Raw genomic sequence first — 27,672 nt, 5'->3', positions numbered from 1 at the left:
TCCCTCTCTGCGAGTCGCCGTTCACTCACTGCCTCCCTTCCTTCTTTCTCCCTCCGCCACCCGAGCACCAGCCGCGATCTGAGCTGCCCCCGGGGTGCCTCCCCCACTGCCAGAGGAGTAGCTGCCGCCGCCACCAACACCAAATTGGGAGGGAGGAAGGAAGAAAAGAAGGAAGGAAAGGGGGCCGGAGCTACCAAGAGGCAACCGGTGAATGGGCTTGTGGTGACCCCCGCCCCCCACCCCACCCTCCCTTCCCACCCGACCCCCAACCCCACCCCCAGTTAGAGCCGCCGCCCGAGAGGCCGGACCTTCGTCCCAGGGGGAGTCACTGCCACCACGTCCGCCATGGAGCTGATCACCATCCTCGAGAAGACCGTGTCTCCCGGTAGGACGCGGAGGCCGGGGGGTCGGGCTGGGGTGATTTGAGGTGGGGGGGAGGGTAGGCCCAGGCCCCTCTGACCCTGTTCCCTTTCCCACTTTCCTTCCCCCCCAGATCGGCTTGAACTGGAAGCGGCGCAGAAGTTCCTGGAGCGTGCGGCCGTAGAGAACCTGGTGCGTGCCATCCCGCCGTCCCCCCATCTCCTGTGTCCGGGGCCTTCCCGCCCTGCCGGAGGCCCAGGCCTCAGGAACCCACCCCGCCCCATCCCGTCCCCCTCCCCCCGCCCGGGTCCAACCTAACCCCGCCATCGGGAAGCCGGTGGGTGTGTCCCGCCCCGGGCCCGGCAGCTGGCCAATGGCGCGGCGCGCCGGGCTGTCTGCCGCCCAATCGCCGCGCGGCCTGAGGGCGGCGGTGCGGCGAGAGGGAGAAAGAGGGAGGGAAGGGAAGTTAGGTTGCGCCGCGCTGCGTGTTCGGTGGGGATGGGGGTGGGGGAGCCGGGCCTAGGGGCCATGTGGAAGGAAGCTCAGAGCCCAGCTGCCCACTTTGCTCTGACCCGGAGCGGCTTCCCCTTCCTGTCCCATGGCTCCTGTGGTTCTCTCCATCTACTTCCCAGAGCTCTACCCTCTCCTGTTTCCTTTGGTCTGTGCTCATGGCCAGGCCTGGCACCCGAATGCCTTTTAGCACACGTCTGCTAATATTTCTCCTTACCGTACCCGATTAGTCCTTTCCTGGGTTTTTGGTTGTTTTTTGTTTTGTTTTGTTTTAACATCCATGTGTTGAGTTTTGGGATCTCTACTCAGAGAGGGGTTCATCCTTAAGATCGGGCCTATTTCTTGATGAAATCACAGAGGAAAGTTCCTCATTTTCATATTTTCAAATTTAAGGGGCACAGAAAAAAACAAAGATGAGCCCACTACAGTATCGAAACTGGGCCTCTGTGTGAAAATGTGGGATGGTTTGGTTGAAACAACCAATGTGCCACTTATTTTTCTTTGGTTTCCCTCTACTTGGGAGGATGGGAAGCAGAGGGAAAGGTGAATAATACTTGACATCTTTTAAAAATAGTAGGTAATGTGTAGCTAATACTGTAACCAAATGGGTTACTTCGAGTTGAGTTATTTAGGCAAAATAATGAAGAAAAAAGCTTATTTTGTGCAAACTGCCTTTGAATGATATTTTTTGTCCTTATAAGTGCTGGTTTCTTCTGCTAACCTTTTTACTCTTTTCTCCAGAAAATATTTCCCTACTAGTATAGACTGATAGTATTCCATTTGGGATATATTTCTGTTTCAGCTTTTGCTGATTTGCAGAAGCCTTCATTTTTAACATGTTTTAGTGGTACAAAATTAAATAAGACTTTTAAGGATTATCTTCCGCTGTGTGAAAATTCTATGGCATGCAGTACTTAGTGGTAAGAAACTCTTCTCTTGGCTTTTCTTGTTAACTTTTCCATTTGGATAGGGCTTTTGGGGGTTGGGGGAGTGTGTGTGTGTCTGTGTGTGTTAAAAGTTTAAAACAAAGGGCATAGTTTTGTGCATTACAAGAGATTGAGTATGCTTTTTAGGCCTCTATTCAGTTCAGTGGACAACTAACACCAAAATATATAGAGGCTTTATTTAGTGTAACTGGTAACTATTAAATATAGGCATATTCTTTGGAACAGTTTGCCTTGGCACTTTTTGTCTTTTCAATTTTCCTCTATTCCTATTTCTAAATACTTGTTACTAACTTTTCCTTATAAATCTGCTTTTTTCCCATTGTTCCTCTTTTGCCAAAAGTTGGTTCATCCCTGCAACTAAAATACAGAGGATTAGGCTCCTAAGTCGGTGTTTTAGATTTATCTACTAAGTATTTCCTGCTCATAAAAGATTTTCTGTTTCCATGAGATCAAAAGTCACATGGACTGTAATTCTTTCTGAACTAAGGTTTTTTAGAAAATATCAGTTTTACTTTCTTGTCATTCAACAAATATTTATTGAGTACCAGGCACTATTTTGGGTGTTTGGGACAGTTCGGTGTGAAGGTACCTTGCCTACCAGATTGTCAAACTTGCTTGAAATCTGAGGATTTAGTGTGAAAACTTTGACACTAAGAATGATTTTGAAAGGAAAATCTGCCGTTCCTTATGTTTTTGAAGTTGCCTGAGATGATGGATGATTTCCTTATGTGTTAAGAAATATTTAAATATGAGTCTTGAAGTAGATAATTTAGAGTTTTCTGTGGCATTTATAATCTGTCCTTAAGGGGTTGGTGTTCCATCTATCCTCAACTGGTGAAATTCCCAATGGATGTTTTCATTTGCAAATACATCTTCTCTCAACAGCCCACTTTCCTTGTGGAACTGTCCAGAGTGCTGGCAAATCCAGGAAACAGTCAGGTTGCCAGAGTTGCAGCTGGTCTACAAATCAAGAACTCGCTGACATCTAAGGATCCAGACATCAAGGCACAGTATCAACAGAGATGGCTTGCCATTGATGCTAATGCCAGACGGGAAGTCAAGAACTATGTAAGTAACTTTCTACTTTTGGTCATATTGTTTAGGGATTAAACGTTGCAGTTTTTTGTCATTTGTGCCTGGGTTAGAGCTGACAGTGTGATAGATTCTGGGACCTAAACTTCACTTGAAGATAAAAATTGTACTTGATTTGAATCTTTTTTCTCAGTACAGCTTGTTCATTTCTGTTGATGAACTGGAATTCTTTTCACATGACCTGTGACACAGCTGTTTGGGGAAACTTGAATTAGATGTCAGAATTGGTGATAAAAGGAGTTTGTAGAATCTGTTTATTGAATTGGAATGTATATAAATTGGTAGTTCCCATATTCAGGTAGTATGTCAGAATACTTAAGGAATTTGCTAATAATATTAATTTCCAAGCTTCTTCCAGAGATTCTGAGTTGGTAGGTCTGGAATAAGCCTCAAGAATAATTTTGGAACTGTCTTCCCAAGTGATTCTTCCAGTCATCCAACACCTAGCTCTTGGTGAAGTTCTGCTGCAGATAAGTCTCATTCTTTGGTGGTTTAGACATGACACTATGTGCAGTTAGAAGGGGCATTAAAGGCTCTCTCAAGCCTTTCAAGCCCTTTCAAGAGTTTATGAAATAGAGGTATGACATTTGATGGTGGTTTTATCTACTTAGTAAATTATGAAAAACTTTCTTTAGAAACATCTGTTGTTTTTTCCCCAAGATGTTTGAAAAGTGGGATAATAAATATTCCCAATACTTGAAGGAAATTGAGTATCTTGTTGCTCTGCATTATGAAGTTCTTGTGAGTTTGTTGTTGAATTAGAAATGCACCATTCTGGGTGAAGCAAAGGATTGAAAATATATGGACAGATGTGCTTTTTCTAATTAGTGAGGTTCTAAAAGTGGCCTGTTTTTATAAGGCACAAAGGGGAGTAAGTTTAACATTGTGCAGTCATCATTTGGTCCTTGATATCTGTGAGGAAACCAGTATGGGAACTGTATGTGTACTTGTGCAGGTCTTAGTTATCCTCATTATATTTGCCATTGCCTGGTTGGTTCTAGGTGTTGGCATTAGTTGTTTCCCTCCTTCCCTCTCCAGTAGTGCATGGAGGTGTCCGCTACAGGGAATTCTAGGTTATGAAAGCCAGCTTATTTTGAATCTTCCTTGGAATGTGGGGCTATTTCTATCCACATTGGGTCTGCTTATGTAATTACATTTTAATCTCCCCTTTCCAGGGCAATTTTCCATAAATGAGATTCTCTTCATCACTGGAAAAGTCTTGATGGTGTTAGTGCCCATTTGATTTTTTCTTTCTCTTCACATTACACAGTAGTAAATGAGATAAGACATGGTAAGAACTGTGATTAACTCTTTTTGACACATCACTCTTTAACACCAAATTTTTTAAAATTTTGGATGGGAATTTGAATAGGCAAGGCTGAACCCTTGTGCATGAAAAGAAAAGTTACTATCGTCTTGGCCTTTTTTCCTTAATTGTCTTTCATAGCTTGTCTGATAATTCTCTTTCTCAGTACTGGCAGTCAGTTTCTTTTTTGAAATCCAGATCTTAGGACACAATTGAGAGCTAGTTCCTTGCTCCTTTTATTTTGGATAAATGAGTATTATTATTAGGGCCATCCCTGGTTTTAAAAGAAATTTCAGTACCTGGGTGCTAAGACATCTATAGCCTCTGAGTCAACTCAAGATGTTAATTCATCTCAAAAATATATTAACTAATGACCTAATAGAAGCAATTTAAAGGTGGAAAGGTGAAGGTAGAATAAATTCAGTAATCTCCAAATGTGTGCCAAGAGACTTGGTGTAATAAAATGCACCCTGAACTGGAACTCTTACTTAAGCCTGGGCTAATAGCTAGTCGGCCCTTCCACTTGATCATTTACCTCGTTATTGAGATGCAAATTTTGTTCAAGTCCATTCTAGCTCTACTAGTCCTAAAGAGCAAAACCTTTGCTTAGAATCAGTCAGAACTATTTATTATTGGGTAGAGCTGTTGGGAGTGGGTAGAGTTGATGATAGACTGTTTAGGGGAGAAAGACTACGACTTCATTATTAGCTACTAGTTACAAAGCAGGATACTAGGTGACTTGACCTAGTCAGCAGAACTGGCCTGAATATCTGGCAGCTATTCTTTGTTCTCTGCCAGGAACCATTAACTGTTTGCCTTTTGAGTGGACTGGTGATTCTCAGCGAGTTCATTGACTGAGTTAGCTGATCATGGTAATGATTAACCCTGGGTCAATTGTGGCTTCATCCTGTATCCATACCTGTGTCTTTGCAAAGCCTGTACATAAATGCTTATATGGTTACCATCTCAAAGAAGACATGTTGAATTACAGGCTGATCTTGTTTTAATTGGCATTATCTGTCTAGTTTTATTGATGAGGAGAGAGCATTTCTTTGCTTCTTGGGCAAACAGAATAAATCTTTTCAGGTTAGAAGTTAAATGATTAATTCTTAGGTGTTGGTAACATCAGTAACTTTGTTTCTGCATCTAGTGATATTGTTGCTTGCTGCATAAGTCACCCAGGGTGCTGGTTGTCAGTGACCTGAAGGAAGAGTTTGTTTGATATTTCATGAGGGGGAAGAACTCTTCTTGAATAAGGTTTTAAACAGTGATCCACTGTAAATCAGACCCACCTGAATGCCCCAGAGTTGGCCTCATTCTGTGGGCAGCCTTCCCTTATACCACCAAAAGGAGCCTGGAAGATGAGTTTTGATCCCTCCCATTCCCCTAACTCTTAATAGCCCTTTCCCTTCTAACTTGTCATTTCCTGCCTTGCACTGAAGTGAGGTTTGAGGCTTTGTTTGCAAGCAAGGATGACTGTTCTTGTTCCTCAGCTCTGGGAAAGTGTTGGTTGTGCTGATGCTGGTATTTGGGCTGGCTTTTCTGTAGCTGGCTGCGTAGTATATATATATATATATATATATATACACATATATGCCTTTTCTGCATTTCTGTTTTCATTCTATAAGAGTTTAGATAAGACTGATTAGTAGGCAAAATGTGCTTACAATAGTTTTAGAAATTAATTTTAATTTTTGTTTTTGCAGGTTTTGCAAACTTTGGGCACAGAAACCTATCGACCTAGTTCTGCCTCACAGTGCGTGGCTGGTATTGCTTGTGCAGAGATCCCAGTGAACCAGTGGCCAGAACTAATTCCTCAATTGGTGGCCAATGTCACAAACCCCAACAGCACAGAGCACATGAAAGAGTCAACATTGGAAGCTATTGGTTACATTTGCCAAGATATAGTAAGTTGCTGGCTGATGTATCCAGTTGGTATACCTGATTTCCTCTAGTTGTGACATGCGTGGTGTTAGGATTACTCTTTACCATATAATGAAGAAACAAGCTACTGCAAACTGTTTTGAAAGTAGAACTGCCTTATTTGTGAATTTAGACTTGTATATTTGGTTAGTTAGCTTATCCTTACGTTGCTAACCATGTCCTGAAGTAAAAAGGGTCACAAATTCATAATGGAAATCCATATGTATGGAGATGCCTAGATTCTGTACCTTTTTTTTTTTTTTTTTGATTCTGGGCTTTTTAAAGGAGGATGTGTTCTACCTTGGAGCATCCTTGACCTTTCCTTGGGATCTTCAGTGTGTAGTGACACTGTAGTTTTTCATTTACTACTTTACAGAAGAAGTTTGCTGACCCTTGCTGTAGTTGGTTTAGCTGCTGGAGCCACAATACATTATTTTAAATGTGGCCTTCATAGGGCTACTGTTGCTGATGAGAAACCATTCTTGGTATCTGGTTTTTTGTTTTTTTTTCTTCTTTTTTCTTTTTAATTCTGTTTTATTGCAATATATTTGCATACCATACAGTCATCCATGGTGTACAATCAGATGTTCACAGTACCGTCATATAGTTGTGCATTCATCACTCTGATCAATTTTTGAACATTTTCTGTACACCAGAAAGAATAAAAATAAAAAAGAACACCCAAATCATCCCCCCATCCCATCCTGTTTTTCATTTAGTTTTTGTCTCCATTTTTCTACTCATCCATCCATACACTGGATAAAGGGAGGGTGAACTATGAAGTTTTCACTGTCACCCCTTGTAAGCTACAGTTATACAATCATCTTCAAGAATCAAGGCTACTGGGTTGCAGTTTGATAGATTCAGGTATTTACTTCTAGCTATTCCTATACATGTAAAACCTAAAAAAGGGATATCTATATTGTGCATGAGAATGCCCTCCAGAGTGACCTCTCGACTCCGTTTGAAATCTCTCAGCCACTGAAACTTTATTTTGTTTCATTTCGCTTCCCCCTTTTGGTCAAGAAGATTTTCTCAATCCCACGATGCTGGGTCCAGACTCATCCCTGGGAGTCATACCCTGTGTTGCCAGGGAGATTTACACTTCCGGGAGTCTAGGCATAGCTAGGGAGAGAGGGCTACATTTAAGCAACAAAGAGGTACTCAGGGGGAGACTCAGACACAGTTACAAGTAGGCTCATTCTCTCCTTTGCAGTAACAAGCTTCATAAGGGCAAGCCCCAAGATCAAGGACTTGGCATTTGGTGTCTGTTTTGATATACAGATTTAATGGAACAAAGAAGTCCACGGGATTTGTTCTGAATCTTATACTCTGTAGATGTTGTAGTCAGGTGTTGATTCTCAGCCCTCTGATATTCTGAAGCTTTACTTCCATTTGGTACATGGCCTGGAAAAAACACCAGACTGCCATCTCCATTTGCACAGAAGTTGAAAAAAAGGCCAGCATTACCTCATGCCCAAAATCATAATGCTAAGAAGTCAGAGAAGAAGGTGATGAGTTTCACTAGTTTCAATTCACTGTTGGACTACCAGTACCATGGGATATTTTGCAGGTGGTTTGTAGTGTTCTTTAAATGGAAATCTGTGGGAAAAGAGCAGAGAAAATAATGATACTCACTTGAGTAGATTTTGCAATTAAAAAGACTGCTGTCAGCTTCTTCTTGTGTTAATTACACTTTTCTCCTTGTTTCAGGACCCAGAGCAGTTACAGGATAAATCCAATGAGATTCTGACTGCCATTATTCAGGGGATGAGGAAAGAGGAGCCTAGTAATAATGTGAAGCTAGCGGCTACTAATGCACTCCTGAACTCATTGGAGTTCACCAAAGCAAACTTTGACAAAGAGGTACCTTTCTTTTGAAAAATAAAGGTTCAGGGAGTGAGGAATGAAAGAGTTAAAATGAAAGCATTTATTTAAAAGTGTATGATTTCTGAAGTATCATCTTGTTCAGAAACATTCATTTCTTGTACTAGTTGAGATTTGTATTACTTTAAACATGAGCATGAAGTAGGTAGGTCTTTGCCATTTCTTATCAGGCTCTTGCGAGTAATGTATTCTACCGTGTTTCTTAGTGTAGGTTTTTCCTTTTGCAATCCAAAGTGTAGGTATGTTTTGGGATTTTAAAAAATATATAGACATTGGGGTGTTTCATACCTCCTTAGGGGGAGGTGTTTTGAAAATTAATATATAAACGTTTTGCCTGAAGTTGTTTATATATTTATGTTCGCTGACACTTTAGCTGGGCTTCCTGTCATTACTTGGTCTTAACAAAAATGGGGAGATCTAAGAAGCCAGAACAAACTGCAATTCTAATTGATTAATAAACAGTGTTTTTTCCCTTTTAGATTTCAGAAGATTTAAGAGTAGCAAATAAAATTTTATTGCTCTGTTATTCCCTTTTCTCACCACATTTGGTGTGGATTTGCCTCCTCAGGAAATAAATTTCATCTCTAAAATAAAGCAAATGTTTGAAATCTCTTACATTTTAAAAATACAAAGAAACTTACTTTCTTACATGTAGGTTTTTTTTTTTTTTTTTAACCAACCATCTTTATTTAAACTTTGTGACTTAAACTTTCCTTTGTATTTCCTTCAGGAAGTCTTGTTAGTGAAAGTCATTTGGGGGATTAAAAGATTAGAGACCTTCCAAGAAGGCAGGTCATATAGCAGGCACTGGGAATAAACGCTTCATAACATTCATTGTGCCATGACTGTCTAGGAAAGCTTCTTGATTGTGCCAGGGTTGTGTGGGGCTCTTTAAGGAAGTGAAAGATTGTTAAAAGGGTCTCTAGCAATCTTTACCTGTATGGGTTTTGCTCTCCTAATTCTCTTTATCTTTATTCTTCCTGCAGTCTGAAAGGCACTTTATTATGCAGGTGGTCTGTGAAGCTACACAGTGTCCAGATACGAGGGTAAGTGTAAGATCATATGAAAAATTGTGGCTTATAGCTTTCCTAGGAAATGCTAACTCTAGCATATAGTAGTTTGAAATATTGAGAATTAGTTGACTTGAAAAAGTAATTTTGTTACCAATAAGAATTTTCCTCCATCGGAGAAGAGGGAAGAACCGTACTTGGAAGGTTACCATAATGAACATTGCAATCCTCTTAACTAAAGTTTTAGAGGGTGGTTTTTGACAAGTCTTGCTATTTAATTGCCATAATTGTTTAAGTGATTGTTCTGAATTGTAGCCATTGAAACACCGTTGTTGTTTCTGTGACCTAAACCTGATCCTCCAAGCAGGTGAGAGAAACTTTGACTTGAGTGGCATTGGCGAGTTTAGCCATGCCATAGATTCCACAGGCACCTTTAAAGCACAAAAAGAAGGAAAGGGAAGATAAAATAGGAAGGAGTAAAGAAAAAATTGAAGGGAGAAATTTATTTCTGGGGAAAAGATAACATTACATGTATATTCCTTGTTTGACCCATTTGAATAAAATGATAGTTACTTTGTCAGATTGTATTATTATTTATGTTAACTTTATTCTGCTCTTTATAAAAGGTACGAGTGGCTGCATTACAGAATCTGGTGAAGATAATGTCCTTGTATTATCAATACATGGAGACATATATGGGTCCCGCTCTTTTTGCAGTAAGTTTTTATTTCATGTGATTTGAACTTGTAGCTAATTGCAAGCCCCACCATTCTTAGTTGCTGTTTGGTCAGTTCTGTAATTTTGACTTAATATTATGAAATCAGGGAAATTCCATGAGTTTTAGTATTATGTTTAAGCATATCGTGCCATGCCAAGAAAACTTGCACTATCTTTGTGCTGGTAAAAAGTGTTTTGGAAAACAATCTGCTTTTTCTACCTTTCGTTCCAGACCTAGCTTTCATAAACCTTCATCTTAAAACTTTGGAAGAGGGGTCTGACTTAAACCAGCACTTATTTGAGGGCTGGAGTATCTTTTTTTCTCTCTCTCTTAAGATCACAATTGAAGCAATGAAAAGTGACATTGATGAGGTGGCCCTACAAGGGATAGAATTCTGGTCCAATGTCTGTGATGAGGAAATGGATTTGGCCATTGAGGCTTCAGAGGTGAGCCTGGGAAGGGAGGGGTGGGGCTTTGAAGTTATCTTCATTTGCAGAGATTTTGATTTTTCTGTTATCTACAGCCCCTCATGAGGGAGACAGAACAGTAATGAATGAGGCATCCCATGTTTTTGCCAATCGGTTAGGCATGATTTATTGTAAACACTGGTATTAATACTGTGAACACAAGAGGGCAGCAGGCTGTCACAGTTTGAGGTAACACCTGATGCGGAATTACTTCCTGTCTGATGTCCTAAAGCAAGCCTTGGATTTGTAATTGATATTTTACTAGTTCTGGTGAAGGAATTGGAGATGGAGAAAGGGGTTAATTCTTTGATCTTTGAACCCAAGTGTTGTTTTCAAGCCCAAATGTATTTATGCACTTCAAAAACAGTCTTATTTTTTGGCATCCTCATGTAAACTTGGTTCATCTCTTGATCTAAAGATCACTTACATGATAGCTTGTAAATGTGAATTGAGCTTGTGAGAAAAGAATGTAATTCTTAAAGTTGCTGTGGTCCTTTAAAATAGATTATGTGTATGGCCTAAAAGTCATCAAAGTAGAGCAAAAAACGAATGCCTCCAGAGATCACAGTGAATGTTATCATTTGCCCCATCTATAGTCAGTTCTCATTATTTGCTGTAGTTATGTTCAATGTTGCTGTGAACACTGAATTAGTAAATAATGAACCATTGTTTCAAGGGAAAATACAGTTAGGTTCCTGTGAGCCTCTAGTTTTGTCAGCTGATCAGTACATAACCTTGTTTTATGTGTGTTTCTGTTTAAAGACACCTTATTTAATATAGTTGATTCATTAATGAACTCATGGCTAACAGCAGTATAACTCATGTCTGAATGAAGCTTATCTAACACATTTTCTCCATAAGGCATATCACAGCCTTCTTTCACTTAGGAACACTAGACTTCAGTACTACGCTTGGGGGGCATTTTAAATAGTGAAATCACCATCAAAAAGCACAAAAATGCAAAAAACATGGCATTAAATATACTGTGAAAAGTACATTTGGTTACAGTATGACAGCTGAAACAAGATGGCAAAGTGTCACCTTGTTCAGCCTCAGCTGGGAATGTGTGCCTTGGGCAACTCAAAATTTTCACTACTCTGCACATGTCCATGAAAGTGCTGTGTTGATTTTGGGGTTATAAATAAATTTTAGCCAGTAGGTGAATTCGCAAATACAGAATTCTTAAATAATGAGAATTGACTGTATTTCTGTTACGGACCCCTCTGCCCTTCTCGTTGTATGCCTTTAATAATACCATCACTTGATTGCTGCTGTCCAGAATTTGCTGTATGTTTTTCCCTTAGGCAGCAGAACAAGGACGGCCCCCTGAGCATACCAGCAAGTTTTATGCCAAGGGAGCGCTACAGTACCTCGTTCCAATCCTCACACAGACATTAACTAAACAGGTGGGTTTCCTTCCAAATTTATGAAACTTTGGTAAGAGTTGGGTGGTTTATTGTGGTAGTTTCCACCTTGTTTGATGAACTATTTGGTGCTCTGTAGATGACTCAGGAGTAGCTGAGCTGGACCTGTAAGATCCCTTAGGCTCTGAGTTTGTGAAGGAGAACTAGTCTGAACATTTCAGATGAGCATTGATTGATCAGTAATGAGCTACACACTGCTCTGATTTCCTGAGTGCAGCATGCTGAATAAAAGCTGAGAAGAGGGATGTGCTAATTTTAGGCCATTCAAATATCTGCTCTGATATCTAATATATTTTCATGTGTTCATGGGGTATATATATATATATACTTTTCAAATGCTGGTGAGAGGTTGGTTACAAGTAATTCAGACCTTAATGAAGGATTCCCAACCATGAAAGAAACTCTTCTACTAATCCTTAAAGGTCATTAACTTCAAGGAATAAGATTCAGGGCAATATAAAAGTGATAAGGCTTCGTGAAGATATGGGTCTAATGAGTAAACATAGGAGTTCTTTTATAAGAAGTGTTCCTTGGTTACCTACATTCTCTTCTCTGTTCTCTTTCTTGATGTGGTGTTTAGGAAAGTTCTTCCTGTCACCTCATCTCTTGTGGTGTATATGAAATATTGCCAAAGAGCTAACAGTGCTCCAAGGAATCACTGTTGGTTACTTTGAACATTGCAAAATTTCTTTCTGTACAAGAATATGGTCTGTTTTTAAGAAATAGTATGGGTGTTTCAATATTGCAGTCTCAAAAGATAAGTAGAGGTACATTTGGTTTGAAATGAACTGGATATTCCCTTAAGTAGATTTTCATCTCATCTTTCAATTTTATAGTTGTTATTCTTTTGACCTTAGCTTTGCTTTTGTATATTTTTATTGTGCTTTGGGAACAACAAATCATCCTTTAGGTGTATAATTCTCTGAAACTGCATAGGCAAACTGCCTTAAGTTATTGTGTGGGATGAATGTTAACCACAATAAGAAGGTACTCCATGAATTATTTCAAAATAATTCAAAAATTATTTTGTAATTTAAGGGTAGATCTGAATGAAATCTTTTTTTTTTAGCTTTATTAAAATAAAACAATTATTAGCATCTCAAAAACTGCCCCTTATATCTTCCCCCAATCACTACTTCCCTTTAAAGGGAACCACTATCTTTATAACTCCTTAAATTAATTGGTTATTTTTAAGCTTTTTATATAATTAGAATCATATAGCGTATACTCTTGTTCTGCTTTTTACTCTGTATATTTTAGATTCATCCATGCTGTTGTATAAAGTCAGTTTGTTCTTTCTGATTATTGTATAGCATGAAGTAAAATCTTCCTTCAATGTATATCTTCATGGAAGGGATAAAATACAACTGTGTTTTCTATTTTACAACTGTGTATTCTATTTTACAACTGTGTATTCTATTTATTGCTTCCCCAAATCTTAAGTTCTGAAGGCATTCGGGCATAATCAGAGGACCTTTTGAGGTAAAACGATTCTTTGATCAAAAACTTAACTAGTGTCACATTCTTTCACCAGGATGAAAATGATGATGATGATGACTGGAACCCATGCAAAGCAGCAGGGGTGTGCCTCATGCTCCTGGCTACCTGCTGTGAAGATGACATTGTCCCACATGTTCTACCCTTCATTAAAGAACACATCAAGAACCCTGATTGGCGGTACCGGGATGCAGCGGTGATGGCATTTGGCTGTATCTTGGAAGGACCAGAGCCCAATCAGCTCAAACCACTAGTTATACAGGTGAAGCCAAGGGAAAGGGAGTTTTGGAGTGGAAAGTGAGATATTTATTGTTTGCTTAAAAGTTTTCACTTGAAGGTATGCCTTTGTTTGTCTAAATAAAGATGTAAATAGTCATCCTCAAAGGTTATTTCTGTATTATTTGCTGTTGTGAGGGAAAATACATTTCACTTTTCTGTTACATAAATCCTATAACCTAGAAACTTGAAAAATATAGAAAAAGACCAAAAGAAAAAGGCACCTTTAATCCCATTGCCCAGGGGATAACACTGGTTTTTTATCCTTGCAGATTTTTTTGTGTGTGCAATAAGATGGAGATCTTTTTTTAATTAATTTCTTTTTTTTTTTATTGTGAACTTTAACATATATATGTAACAGTGATAATTTTGAAAGTACGATTTCACAAGTAGTTAGCAAATTTCAAAGAATTTCATGGGTCACAGTTCCATTAAGGCTGGAGAGCTTAATGCAAATAATTAAAAATTTTTTTTTTCACTTACAGTATATCATAAGTATTTCCCCTATAATTTTTAATGATGGGATTATTTCATCCTTTGAACATAATGACATTTCCATAATGAAAATCCCCTTATGGAAATGTTTTTTTTTATTTTGCTGTTATAAATGACACCAAGAGTCTGTTTTAATTGAGTTTAGCACATATGGAACTCAATCTCTCAGGATATAGCCAAATGGCATCACAACGGCATCCTGGATTTCTAAGTGATTCAGTGAAAACTACTGAAATCGTTCAAACTCTTAACAGAACTCTGTGCTGGGATTTGGTGAAGAGAGGAGGGCTTTTTCAGTTTACTTATATGTATTATCCTGTTGATAGTGCACAGGCACTATTTCTATTCCTCTTCTGAGGTAGTAGGTAGGTAGTAGGTAGCATGAATTTTTTTTTTTTTTTAATTCAGTTTTATTGAAATATATTCACAAACCATACAGTCATCCATGGTATACAATCAACTGTTCACAGTATGATCATATAGTTATGCGTTCATCACCACAGTCTATTTCTGAACATTTTCCTTACATCAGAAAGAATCAGAATAAGAATAAAAAATAAAAGTGAAAAGAGAATACCCAAACCATCCCCCCATCCCACCCTATTTGTCATTTAGTTTTTACTCCCATTTTTCTACTGATTTTTTTTCAATTTTTTAACTTTGTTTATCAAAAAATTAAAAACAAACAGGCAAACAACAACCAAAAAAACCCCACAACATTTCAAACAAAGCAATGGATTAAGGAAAACAAATAACCTAAAATAACTACTTTGCTTCCAATATGTTCCTACCATACCCCAAGAAAATTAATAAACCATGTCCAAACAGAGGAGTAAGAAAAACAAATAATCTAAAATAACTACATTGGTAGCATGAATTTTAATCTTCATTTTGCTTTGCTAATACCTGTTGTATTTTCAGGCTATGCCTACCCTAATAGAATTAATGAAAGACCCCAGTGTAGTTGTTCGAGATACAACTGCATGGACTGTGGGCAGAATTTGTGAACTGCTCCCTGAAGCTGCCATCAATGATGTCTACTTGACTCCCCTGTTGCAATGTCTAATTGAGGGCCTCAGTGCTGAGCCCAGAGTGGCTTCAAATGTGTGTTGGGTAAGGAATTTTCTTCCTGGTGAAACAAGGAGCTTGGCTGAGTCGTTGGCAAGGAAGTGGGTGTGGGAGAAATGGGTCTACCTTACTGGAAGATTTTTCTGGATGGCATCTCCTTTTTAATTTCTTCTGTTAAAATGTGGGGGAGATACCGATTGCATGAGCCAGTGCAGACTGTTGACTCATGGTCAGGTTCCTGAACTACTGAGAACAGACATGCTAACCCAGTGGGAGAATTATTTGGATTTGGTTTTCTTTCTTGAGTTGTTTGGGGAAAATAAGTTTTGATTAAGGTAGAGAGTTGCTGGTTACAAAAAGTATCATTGCTGAGAAGGGGGCAAGAGGAAAGGAAGGTAGGCAGACCAAATGCTGAGTCGGTATAGGCTGAATTTGGTCATATGGGGGAGAAAAGAAGGTCAGATAAGGAACAAGTAAAAAGAAGAAGTAGCAGGCATTTGGAATAGGTGAAAGCTCTCTGCTTAGAGCATTGTGGGCAGATCATCAGACAATACAAACAGAAAAAATTAATTAACATAATAAATTTTAAGGGTACCCATAAAGTATCTTTAGCTATCTTAAGATGACCTTGACAGAAGAAGTTGGGGACTCACTAGCAATGATTTATCCTTAGATCAGTTGGAAAGGAATACTATCCAAGATATCTTTAAAAACATTAATTAACCTTGGAGTGGAGTTCTTTTTAGGGCTAATGTGACATTTGTCTGGGTTTTAGGCTTTCTCCAGTCTGGCTGAAGCTGCTTATGAAGCTGCAGATGTAGCTGATGATCAGGAAGAACCAGCTACCTACTGCTTATCCTCTTCGTTTGAACTTATAGTTCAGAAGCTCCTGGAAACCACAGACAGGTAACTTATTCCACTGAAATGAATTATGGCATTGCATCCAACTCTTGCCTTCTATGGTGCTATCTACTATCTAGCTTAATCATATTGAGACAAAACAAGACTTTACATGATCTGGAGGAATGAAAAGAATCCTACAGTAGATTAATTTTGTGTGTTTGTTTAAAGAGAGAGAGAGAAATGAAGGCTATGCCTACCTTAGAATTGTTTGGTTTACAGTTAAAGTCTGAAAAATAGTCTCATTTCTTCACTGCCTTTCAGTCCCTCTTTTGGGGAGCAATTGATCTCGAGAGGTCCCCTTAATTCTGCAGTATTGGCAGTTAACCAGGGGTATTTATGCTATAATAAAAGAAATGATAGCTCTCTTATGGTTTAGTTACTTCATCAGCTCAGAAACTTATGTATAAAACTTACATTTATGGTATTGGGTGAAAAACTTGGCATCAAATAGTTGATTTACAAATGAGCTTTTGAAATGCAATTTGAAGGGATTGTAAATTAGAGATGACCTTTAATCATATTTTGCTTTTGTGTGAGCTATGCTTACCTAAAACCACTAGGGAAATGAACCCGTAGGAAAAGGGCTGACCATAAAACTTCCATGCTTAATTCATTTATCCCCATGCCTCAGTTCAAGATTGTGTAGAAAACCTGTCCCTCAGAAGAATGAATAAAATTGGGCAATCTTTCTTGGCTATACAGGCAGTCTCTCTTGCATTGTCAACATGGTTTCAAGTATTTCAAACAATTTTTTTTCCCTATAGTTTTATCCCATTTCCAACAGGGCCATTCTGAATTTTAACCAGGTCTGAACATAACCATTGGCTTAAGTATTTTTGAAAATTTGGTTCCTGGCTATTGTGATCACAAACTCCGATGAGGCCTGAAACCTTATCAGTTTCTGGGTTCTTGTTTTCAGTGACATAGTGTCTACATTACAAGAACTTTTCTGTCTTTTCTCTTCAGTTGAGGCTTTAAGGATTTTGCTGTGTGTTCCTTACAGACCTGATGGACACCAGAACAACCTGAGGAGTGCTGCATATGAATCTTTGATGGAAATTGTGAAAAATAGTGCCAAGGATTGTTACCCTGCAGTTCAAAAAACAACTCTAGTCATCATGGAACGATTGCAACAAGTGCTTCAAATGGAGGTGAGGCTCACTATTGGTGGGAAGTGCTCAGTTCTTCTAACACACAGCTCTCATTTTAGGACTGTTGTCTCTTTTTGGTGTTATACTAAAATTTTCTCAGAAAGATATAAGGCTTATACAAAAAAAAATTGCAATTTGACATTTGCATTGCTCTTTACAGTTTACTCACACATGTATCATATGTCGTGTATATTTTTTATTTCCTATGTTAGTACCAATGAAGATTATTTAATAGTCCTGGGAAACCCAACCAAAATGAAAGGTTTTAATTAAAACCCTTTTTGAAGGTTTTTATTTAAAACATGATCTGTGGTTTTTTTTTTCTTTTCCTTAATAGTCACATATCCAGAGCACATCCGATAGGATCCAGTTCAATGACCTTCAGTCTTTACTTTGCGCAACTCTTCAGGTATGATGATTCCTCTTCATTTCTTAATTTTGAGTTGACAAATTCGTGTATACACGGAACCCTGAAATGGTGTAGATGAAGCTGTTCAGAAACTGTTCTTAAAAGGCTGTACTCAGTGGCTGACTAGGAGAGTAATTTCCCATGGTCCTTTCGTGTCCAGAAAGGGCTAGTTTGTCTTTTACGCTGTAGGGAAGGAAACTACTTGGTCTCTCCCAGCTGTACAACTGATCTTTGTTGGAAATTTTTAGTCTTTGGTTTTGATTAGGTTGTCCATGCTTAGCCAAGTCAGATTTCATTCCCAGCTGTGGTTCATTCTGCTAAAAATATAGCCTTGATAGAAGATAAAATGTCTCAAGGGGGAGGAGGTTTATCAGTTGCTACTAAGTTTACTAGCTGAGGTGGCCCCTGTTATTCTATACCAATTTCAGTTCAGTGAAACTTAACTTTGCAAAAAAAATGTATAGCCTTGAGTTTCTGTCATCGTCTTTTGAAACAACATTTGCTATTGGAAGATTTATTATTGTTTACATAATATATAGTCTATGATTGTATAGCAGTACCTGCTGTTTGCAGTGGACCCTTTTTCTGAGGACAGACTGTGAAGACTAAAAAAATAGTACTCACCACTCACGAAGTGGCTGAGTGCAATTTCCTTTTCCATGAGAGTACAGGAAAACCCTGGAACTTGTTTGAAGCTTAAGTAGGTACTAGAGTTCAGTATGCAGTAACGCTAACTAGGCATCCTACCTGTGAACTCCTTCTTTTTACCCCAAACTTTCTTTTTTTAAAGCATGACTCTTAAGTTTTTCCTTTTTCATCAGACAAAATAGAGGAATGATCAAGTAATATCAGTCAAAACAAAAGAAAGGGTGAGGAGGGTGGTTTGGGGACTATGTATTGGGAGAAGCCAGTCTTCAGTTTATTTGACCGACATCTTTAAATGGCTTAGGATATAGGAATGTTTGCTTTTTTATTTGTTTTGTAAGAATTCTTATATGACATGACTTTGTCTAAAGCTGAAATAATTCACTGCCTTTCCAATAGAACTGGAGTATGGAAGTTAATTGATCTGACAGGGATTTGTCAGACAAGTGAATCGCAGAAGAGATGACTTTCTGTACGGGGGGTGGGGGGGTGGGGGGGGCGGACAATGTCATGTTTACCCTGAATTGGGAAGTGGAAGGGATATTAAAATCATTGTTTTGATGCAAGTGATGTGCTCTGTCAAAACTCTTGAGGCTGAAAAATTATATTTTGCCTCCCCCCTGTGCACCCCCCCAAAAAAAAAATAAGGGGGCTAAATTGATTAGAAACAAGTAGTGTTCTGATTGGAGGATTTGGAACCAACAGATCCTGGACTCTTATTCATTTCACAGAATGTTCTCCGGAAAGTGCAGCATCAAGATGCTTTACAGATCTCTGATGTGGTCATGGCCTCCCTGTTAAGGATGTTCCAAAGCACAGCTGGGTCTGGGGGAGTGCAAGAGGATGCCCTGATGGCAGTTAGCACGTTGGTGGAAGGTCAGTGAGCCAAAATCAGTCAGGGAATGTTTTTAGAGTTGTGGAGTTTAAATGACTTTGAATTTTTGCCCACAGAAAGTATGCCCCTCTCCTCATTTATTGGGGTCTAAATCAGTCCAAAGTTGGATTGAACTTAGGTGTAGATTTGTATATAACTGCTTGGCTACTCTCTCCGAGAGGTTAATGGGGAGCCAGCTTGTGACTAAGTTAGATTGGCTGCCCTTTTGGGAAAAACTAAACTTTTATCACCCACCTGATTTTCACCTTTTTTTCTTCTGAAGTCTTCTTTATTGAGGTTGAATCCTATTAAGGGTGAAGGAAGCAAGGGTTTCTATTTTCTTTACGGGTACTTGATACCTTCTGGTTAAGGTTGTAATCCTTTGTACTCAGGTTGGCTCATCATGGTAGCTATTGTGGGATGGAATGAAATACTGAGTGTGTTCTAGGAATTAATTGATTTTCTGGTTGTTACATGTCTGGCTATGTGAAATTGCTCTGGGGAAGCCGTTTCAGACCTAAGGCTCTTTAAAAGCCATTAAAAGCCCATTAGAGAGCACTTAAGAAACCTGGAATGCGTCTGTCAGGGGTGGTTTGTAAGACATACTACTAAAGGTGAGGACCAGACCTATTTCTGGCCTAAAATTATATGTCCAACTGGTCTTGTCAACACATGACCACCCTGAAAAGGGAAAGAAGTTAATTTTGATTGCCCGGAGTCCTAACTTGGATCTGAAGTCCAGTGCTGCTTTTCCTGACTCAATAGAATTGCCTAGAGGCCCTGTTTTGAAGCTGACCTTGAGAGGAGAGGATATATTATGATCAGGTGAGGGTGTGGACAAGTGACAGCATTGCAGCCAATTCAGACGTAACCTCAGCATTCCTTGAGGGCCATATTACTTTGCTGTTTTTCAGGCAAAATGAAATTATGTTTTCTAGAGAGTTGGCATTATCTCCAGGGCATAAGAGTTAGGCCCTTCTGGCGGTTATGGTTATGAATTTGGCTTGTCTTTGACAATCTTAATCTCTTGATGATAGAATCAGTAATTAACCCACACTCCACCTGACCTGTTGATTGGAGCAAATACATTTTGGGGCAACTAAATGAGGATATCTTTGCTCACCTATGTGATATCCTGTGGTACTATCATAGTTAATAATTTGTTTCACTGCAGTGTTGGGTGGTGAATTCCTAAAGTACATGGAGGCCTTTAAACCCTTTCTGGGCATTGGACTGAAAAATTATGCTGAGTACCAGGTAGGATATGCTCTTTAAAATAATGTATTTATATTATTCTCACTCATACCTGATAGTCTTTGTAGCATAAAGTCAGCTTCCTGTAGCCTACATAGCTTTCTTCCTTATGCATTGTCCCAAGCGTTGAGCTACTTTATTTGTTGTCCTGGGCGTCTGAACTAGTAGTAGTCGGTGAAAAACAGGGTATTAGACACACTATGTGAGGGAACACAAGATGACTGCCAAGGCAATTCTGATTCAAGGGCAGCTGTAAAGCTGTGGTGTCAACTCCCTAAAGAACAAAGCTTTTTTTTTTTTTCCCCAAACATTCCCCTTTGCTGCCACTATTTTCAGTAAATACTGGGTTTTCTGTCCCTTTCTTTGTTCTGTCTCAAATACTTCTAGTTTTCTTCCTGCCATATTAGTTGTTAAAATGAACTAATCTTATTTCCTCAATTGTTTGCAGGTTTGTTTGGCAGCTGTGGGGTTAGTGGGAGACTTATGCCGTGCCCTACAATCCAATATCTTACCTTTCTGTGATGAAGTCATGCAGCTGCTATTGGAGAACTTGGGGGTGAGTGTCTGCACATCTAGTTAACCAGTATTCAAAGAAATAATTGGTTGGAAGGTTGATTAGATGTCAAAATCTGTGACAGGGAAGCTGTAAGTTCCCAGAACATTGGCCATTAACATATAAAGAAGAGAATTATTAACGTTCACAAAATGATTCTCAAGTTAGGTAGTAAAGTTAAAGTAATGCATGGAACTTGGGGTAAAAACCCAAGAATAATAATAATAATAATAATAATTTTAACATTTTGCATTAGTGTGGTACATCTGTTACCGTTGATACGGTTGTTTCTATAAATACTACTTTCTTGGGTCTTTGAATTGTGCAAATGCATTTTTTATTCCGTTTTATTGATATATATTCACATACCATACATACAGTCATCCATGGTGTACAATCAGCTGTTCACAGTACCATCATATAGTTGTGCATTCATCACCCCAATCTATTTTTGAACATTTTCCTTATACCAGAAAGAATCAGAATAAGAGTAAAAAATAAAAATAAAAAAAGAACACCCAAATCATCCCCCCCATCCCACCCTATTTTTCATTTAGTTTTTGTCAGCATTTTTCTACTCATCCATCCATACACTAGAGAAGGCAGTGCGATCCCAAGGTTTTCACAGTCACACTGTCACCCCTTGTAATCTACCTTGTTATACAATCATCTTCAAGAGTCAAGGCTACGGAGTTGGAGTTTGGTAGTTTCAGGTATTTACTTCTAGCTATTCCAATACATTAAAACCTAAAAAGTGTTATCTGTATAGTGCGTATGAATGTCCACCAGAGTAACCTCTCAACGCCATTTGCAATTTCTCAGCCACTGAAGCTTTATTTTGTTTCATTTTGCATCCCCCTTTTGGTCAAGAAGATGTTCTCAATCCCACAATGCCAGGTCCAGATTCATCCCCAGAAGTCATATCGTGTGTTGCCAGAGAGATTTACACCCTTGGGAATCAGATCGCACATGGGGGGAGGGCAGTGAGATCACCTGCCAAGATGCTTAGAGAGAGAGGGCCACATCTGAGCAACAAAGAGGTACTCAGTGGGAGACTCTTAGGCACAATTATAAGCATGTTTAGCCTCCCCTTGAGCAAATGCATTTTGATGTTTACTAATTTTGTTTCTTTTTTTTTTTTCCTTTGTCAGAACGAAAATGTCCACAGGTCTGTGAAGCCACAGATTCTGTCTGTCTTTGGTGATATTGCCCTTGCTATTGGTGGAGAGTTTAAAAAATACCTAGAAGTAGTATTGAATACTCTTCAGCAGGCCTCCCAAGCCCAGGTGGACAAGGTAAGCGTAAAGCTTGTCTTGCTGATCTGTAAGTCCAACTCTAGTTGGAAGAGAGGGACTTTTGACAAATATACAACTAAAAGTGATTGGTGTGATGGGGATTCTGTTCTTTGTCTCTTACAGTCAGACTATGACATGGTGGATTATCTGAATGAGCTAAGGGAAGGCTGCTTGGAAGCCTATACCGGAATCGTCCAGGGATTGAAGGGAGATCAGGAGAACGTACACCGTTGAGTATTCACCCCAATTTACTTAGTCCATTGGCCAGTGTGCACTTAGCCTAATGGGCTGTGTCTTTAATTCTGTAGCTCACTTGTAAACTAGCACCTGTTGGCTTAAAGGAAGGTGGGGAGAAGGTGGGGAAGCAGTTCCCAAAGAAGGAAATAGTTTGGGGGGAGGGTATAGAACCTTGACTTTATTTTTTCTGCTCCCCCATCCTCTGCATTTTTGAGCATTACAAGGGATGGGACTCAGCAAGTTGTTGGGAAAACTCTGACAGAGATGCTGGTTATTTTCTTCAACCACGAATGGCACTCAAGGTTGAATACAACTGAATTAGAGAATTGGGAAATCAAATTTTCCCCGTCAACAGCCTGATGTTTCTGTTACTGATTGGGGAAATATTTGTACTTTACTTTGATGCCACTGGCTTAGAGGGAAGAGTTCCATTTATACCTTCCAAATTATTATAACTGCTTATGGGAAGAATTTCTTGTCTCTTCTTTTGACTTACGGGGTGACATCTTAATCTGAAGAATAATTTAGGGTTACTGTGTGCAGTTGATTATCTAGCCTGACTCTCACTGATGGGGGTAGAATACTTGCAAGTTTTGAAAGGGGAGTGTAGTCCTGCCCTATGTGAAACTTTATCAGACCTTCTTTTTTTTTTGTAGCGGATGTAATGCTGGTACAACCCAGGGTAGAATTTATTCTGTCTTTTATTGACCACATTGCTGGAGATGAGGATCATACAGATGGCGTGGTAGCATGTGCTGCTGGACTGATAGGGTAAGTTATAACATCCTGCTTCTAAGAGTGGAAAAGAACTTCACACGAAAAACATGTAGTAAAGAATTTTGAGAGGAACCTGGATCAACAACCCACCTGTAGCATGGAGGAGGATTAGATTTCATTCTTTAGAGAGTGGTGTTAGGAAGTAATAGATCCTATGTGTCCCATTTTGAATGCTTGCTAATGATAATTCTAAGCTCTAGCCTTATTCTAGACCCTCCAGATCTCTAATTTCTCTCCACTAAAAAACTTTTTATGAAGTGAGTTACTGGACGTATAGAAGCAGTGTCAGATCTCTATCCCATATTCTGATGTTGGTCAACAAATTGCCTCTGTTTAGCCTCTACTGAGGATTTGTGAGGCATCATTAGAAGAAAATACATTGGTCTTAAGTTGCTCAAAGACCTGGATTTTAATTCTGATTTTATCGTGAATTGGCTGTGTGAAACCTTGGGTAAGTCATTTTACATCTTTAGACCTCATTTTCCTCATTCATTGAGAGCTGGAATTAGACTGGCTTATCTAAAATTTCTGCCAGCTTTAAAAATTAGGTGAATACTGAGAAACCCTAAGGAAGCTAAGAACCAATTTGGAATGCTCAAAACAGATGATGCTAGTATGGGCCAGACCTCATTCTCTGATGTACTTGTTTTACACAGGGATTTATGTACAGCATTTGGGAAGGATGTATTGAAATTAGTAGAAGCTAGGCCCATGATCCATGAACTGTTAACTGAAGGACGGAGATCGAAGACTAACAAAGCAAAAACCCTTGCTACTTGGGCCACAAAAGAACTGAGGAAACTGAAGAACCAAGCTTGGTAAGAGCTTGTCTCCACTGCTCTCTTTCTTCTCTTTTCTTGGGGAGAAGCTGTGTTTTCTTTAGGCTATTTTAGCAAGGGCTGCCTTTCTTTTTGGTTTTTGCTTTGTACTTCTCCCCATATAGGTGCTTCTGAGCCAGGCCTTGGCCTCAAACTACTAGTGGAAGTGTCAGGAAACTTCAGTATTTCCTTGAGCCAAAAATTTGATTCTTTATGTAACTAGTATCCACTGGACCCTAATAAAATCATGATAATGGCATTTTTTTATAATTCTCTTTTCTAACTTTTCCTTTTTTCTTCCTCATGCACTTTTTTTTTTTTTTTTTTTTTTTTAAACTGCAGTACTTTTGGGTATTACTTAGCTCTGCAGAAGATATCCAAAGCCAAAGTTGTCTGACCCCTGCTTTGGAATGTAGTTTTAATTTATTTTCCTCCCATCTACTTAGTTATCTTACTCCACAGGTGTCAGCAAAACTATTTTGAGTTTTATCTTTTTAGTTCTCTTCCCACCCTCTGATGGAAGTGCTAATGAGAGCCAGGGAGAAGGCACATAGGAAGAGAAGAAAAATAATCAGCCCTTGAATAGTTGATAGTCAGATTCATTTCTAGCCTTGGAGCACTTAATTGCAGGAATCAAAGAGGTGTTTGGCTTTGCTGGGTATGTGATTTCAGAGGTTGACTTTTTTCCCCATCTGTTTTTAGATCTGTTACCATTGGATGATAACCTGAGACCCCCACTGGAAATCTCCAATCTTTTGAAAACCCCGGAAGTGAGGAGTGTGCACGGATGCTGAATGTTTGGGAATGAGAGGATGAGTGAGTGAGGCTTGAAAACACACCACATTGAAAATCCTGCCACAGCAGCAGCTGCAGCCACCAACAGCAGTGCTGTTAGTGCGCTAAGTAAGCACTGACTTCGTAGGAAACCATAACATCGGCCACCTTGGAAAAGAGAAAAACGATGGATTTACCTGCTTTAAAAAGAAAAAGAAAGCTATCTCTTCCCAGAAGAGGCTAGAACTAGCTTTTCTGTCTTTTGGCCAGTGTTGAGTGGAATGAGTGGTTTGGGAGAGGAGGAGGGACTGGGTTCAGCTGTGGTGCTTTGTTGTAAAAGGCAGCTTGGCCTTTGCTACTGATAAGAAAGATGGAGCCTGGGTCTCAAGCCCACCTTCGGGGTACCTTTGCCACACGGTACAGTACTCGTGCTGGCTAAAAGGAGGGTGAGGGATTCTTTTCAGTCTGAGAATGAGTGTGTGTGAGTGAGGCGGTATCCACATTCTCAACTTCAAGTCATTGCAGTTTATTTTTCCCAGAAAAAAAAGGATGGGGGTTAAGACGTTGCATTTCATAAAACTAACCGAAGTTCTATCTACTGATGCAGCACAAGAGATACAAAAAAAAAAAAAAAAAAGGAAAGAAAGGAAAGACGCTCTTTAGGTTTTTGGTGTTTTTTTTTGTTTTGTTTTGTTTTGTTTTGTTAATTATTATCTTTTAGGGAAAACACTGACAAATGGTCAGAGCTCCCATCCTGGTATTTTCATCAAGGCGTCTTTCCTAATAATATGGTTCAACTGTGAATGTAGAATGGGGGGAGGGGGGAGAAAAAGAAAACTCTGGAGTTAGAGGATATAGAAAAAATAAAAACAATTGTTACAAATAAAGAATGCAGACTTCAAAAACAAAAGCCACAACCCAAACAAAACAAAATTTAAATGCTCAGAATTGGCAGCACAAAAGAAAAGCTCTCTCCTGACTTGTATCGTGGCAGTCTGAGTGCCCCCAGAAAATTGTGCCAAAGAGTTTAGGAAACAATACACAGTAAAAGAAAGTATACATACACATAAGCAAAACAGCAAATTTCAGGTAACTTTTGGATTGCAAACGAGGATAAATTTAATGTTCAAACAATCTGATAAAATAACCATTTGGAAACTGCTTGGCCTTCTGTTCTCTTTTCTTTGATTGACTACAATGTGGTATTGTCTCTTGCTGCACTTCAAAACCAACTAACCAAAACAAAAGGCAAAGACAGATATAAATATATATATATAAAAGTTATATATATATACTAACTCTTCGTGATGAAGATGGCACTTGAAAAAGGTTATATTTTTCCACTGAAATTGAAGATTAATAAAATGGTGTCAAACATTCCCCTGGTCACACACTTTAATATTTTTTTTAAATGGTGTGATATGTTTTGATCACCATATTGTATATCAGGCTTAATTATTTTTCCTTTTACAAGAGAACAGGGCACCCTGCATTTTGGTTTAAGACTCAGCAATAAGAAGGAATGTTGGTGAGCTTTGATCCCCTTTTGGTTTTGCAGTTATTAGGAGTATATGCTGGCATTTTGAGTATGCTGCTTTTAAAAAACCAAGGAAGTATTTTCATTGCTTCCTGGTACTTGGACTAACAAACAGGACTCTTATTCCTACTTTCCATTCTAGCAAAAAGCATGAGCTTAGTTTTTTCTCCATCTCTTTGCCATATTCCCCTCCCTGTCCAAGCCTTCCATTCATAAGTGGGATTGGCTCAGTTTTGTCCACCCACAAGGCAGCATCTCTTATAGCTCTTGTACAGGGTATCAGATATTGTGCCTTTTGGTGCCAGGTTCAGAGTCAAGTGCCGATCTATGAACCAGTGTACAAAAATAAATCCAGGTGTTTGAAGGAGAGACGCTCCACGGCGAATAAAGAGCTTGCACCAGCTCCTAAGCCCTTTTATGAAGAGGCCTGGTCCTTTAATGCCTTGCTTTAATTTTACTTATTTCTTGAGGGAGAAAATATACTAACCATTCCTGATATTAGATAGGGATGGGTCAGGGCTTACACAAGGGCAGGAATATTGGGGAAGAGAAAAACATTCCTCATTGCTACCGGTTTCTGTCCTATGTGGGCTGCTTAGCTAGGCAGCAGGAGAATAAAGTACGCCAAGAACCATAATGAAAACAAAACCTTCCGTGTGTTGTCATGTTTGTTCCAGGGAAGCAGTTGAGTGCTGTTAATGCTTTCTCCCAGATCCATTCAGGGATGGAGAGGAGGAAAATGGGCTGGCTGAATTGTGGTCTTGGTGCCTCACGGTTATTCTGCACTGGTTGTGTATTTAATCCTCTTTTCTAGTTACCTTTGGCTAGTGGGCTTTCCATAGTCTAGGTACTAGTCCTTAATCAACTGTACCTCCTAAAGTAATTGGATGCAAAATGCATTCTCTCCACTAACAGTCTGGGCCTTCCCCACCCTAGTCTTGGCACATTCCTTCAAGTACGTAGTTAACCGTTTTGAGAAGATATCAGTGCAAATGTGAAGAAAATGGGCATGGACTAGGCTTTGGTTTGCCACAATTGGCAGCTGCCTGTATCAAATTACGTTTGTTAATTATGCTTTTCGTTTTCCTAGTTCCCAGCAGCTCCCCTCTGTTGGAAGGTTGCAATTTTGGCTGCCAGAGGCATCTCTAATATTGCCTTAGGGACTTGTGTAAAAAGGGAGGGGGGTTGCTCAGTGTAGTGTTTTAACTTTCAGGACCAAGTAATCTATTCACTTAAAGAATTGTGTTAGTCTGACTTGAAAAGAAATCCAAACTCCATTAGCTTTTGCTAGCATCTTGGTTTTTGAAACAACTTCAATCTGTAATTGGCATTCAGAATGCTCTTGGCATGCCAGTCTGTGATGGCATTAAAGACCTGTTAAAACACGTGAGCCCAACTTTATTAACCAGAACTGATACCACCACCTTTATCTTCTAAATAAAGTCCGCTTTATTTTTATTTTCAA

General features: G+C 39.2%; 1 protein-coding gene across 1 annotated transcript; it reads left to right on the top strand.

Annotated features, from left to right (window-relative positions):
* On the top strand, positions 1 to 27,672 carry KPNB1 (karyopherin subunit beta 1). Its single transcript, XM_037809272.1, has 22 exons — positions 1 to 385; positions 494 to 552; positions 2,703 to 2,885; positions 5,922 to 6,122; positions 7,852 to 8,004; positions 9,012 to 9,071; positions 9,662 to 9,751; positions 10,089 to 10,199; positions 11,525 to 11,626; positions 13,179 to 13,403; positions 14,834 to 15,025; positions 15,756 to 15,886; positions 16,887 to 17,034; positions 17,372 to 17,443; positions 18,820 to 18,964; positions 20,137 to 20,219; positions 20,665 to 20,772; positions 21,921 to 22,064; positions 22,188 to 22,293; positions 22,958 to 23,072; positions 23,735 to 23,896; positions 24,599 to 27,672. Coding segments are annotated over exons 1-22 (2,631 nt in total). The 5' UTR covers positions 1 to 345; the 3' UTR covers positions 24,600 to 27,672.

This window comes from Choloepus didactylus, chromosome 18 (genome assembly GCF_015220235.1).
Source record: "Choloepus didactylus isolate mChoDid1 chromosome 18, mChoDid1.pri, whole genome shotgun sequence".
In the NCBI taxonomy this organism is placed as follows: Eukaryota; Metazoa; Chordata; class Mammalia; order Pilosa; family Megalonychidae; genus Choloepus; species Choloepus didactylus.
The sequence above is the reverse complement of the archived record's forward strand: the minus strand, read 5'-3'. Positions and strand labels throughout refer to the sequence as shown.

Coding starts and splice junctions, on each gene's coding strand:
- KPNB1 (XM_037809272.1), top strand. CDS start 346: ATGGAGCTGATCACCATCCTCGAGAAGACCGTGTCTCCCG. Junction 6,123..7,851: donor GTTACATTTGCCAAGATATA/GTAAGTTGCTGG, acceptor TCCTTGTTTCAG/GACCCAGAGCAGTTACAGGA. Junction 9,752..10,088: donor TGGGTCCCGCTCTTTTTGCA/GTAAGTTTTTAT, acceptor CTCTCTCTTAAG/ATCACAATTGAAGCAATGAA.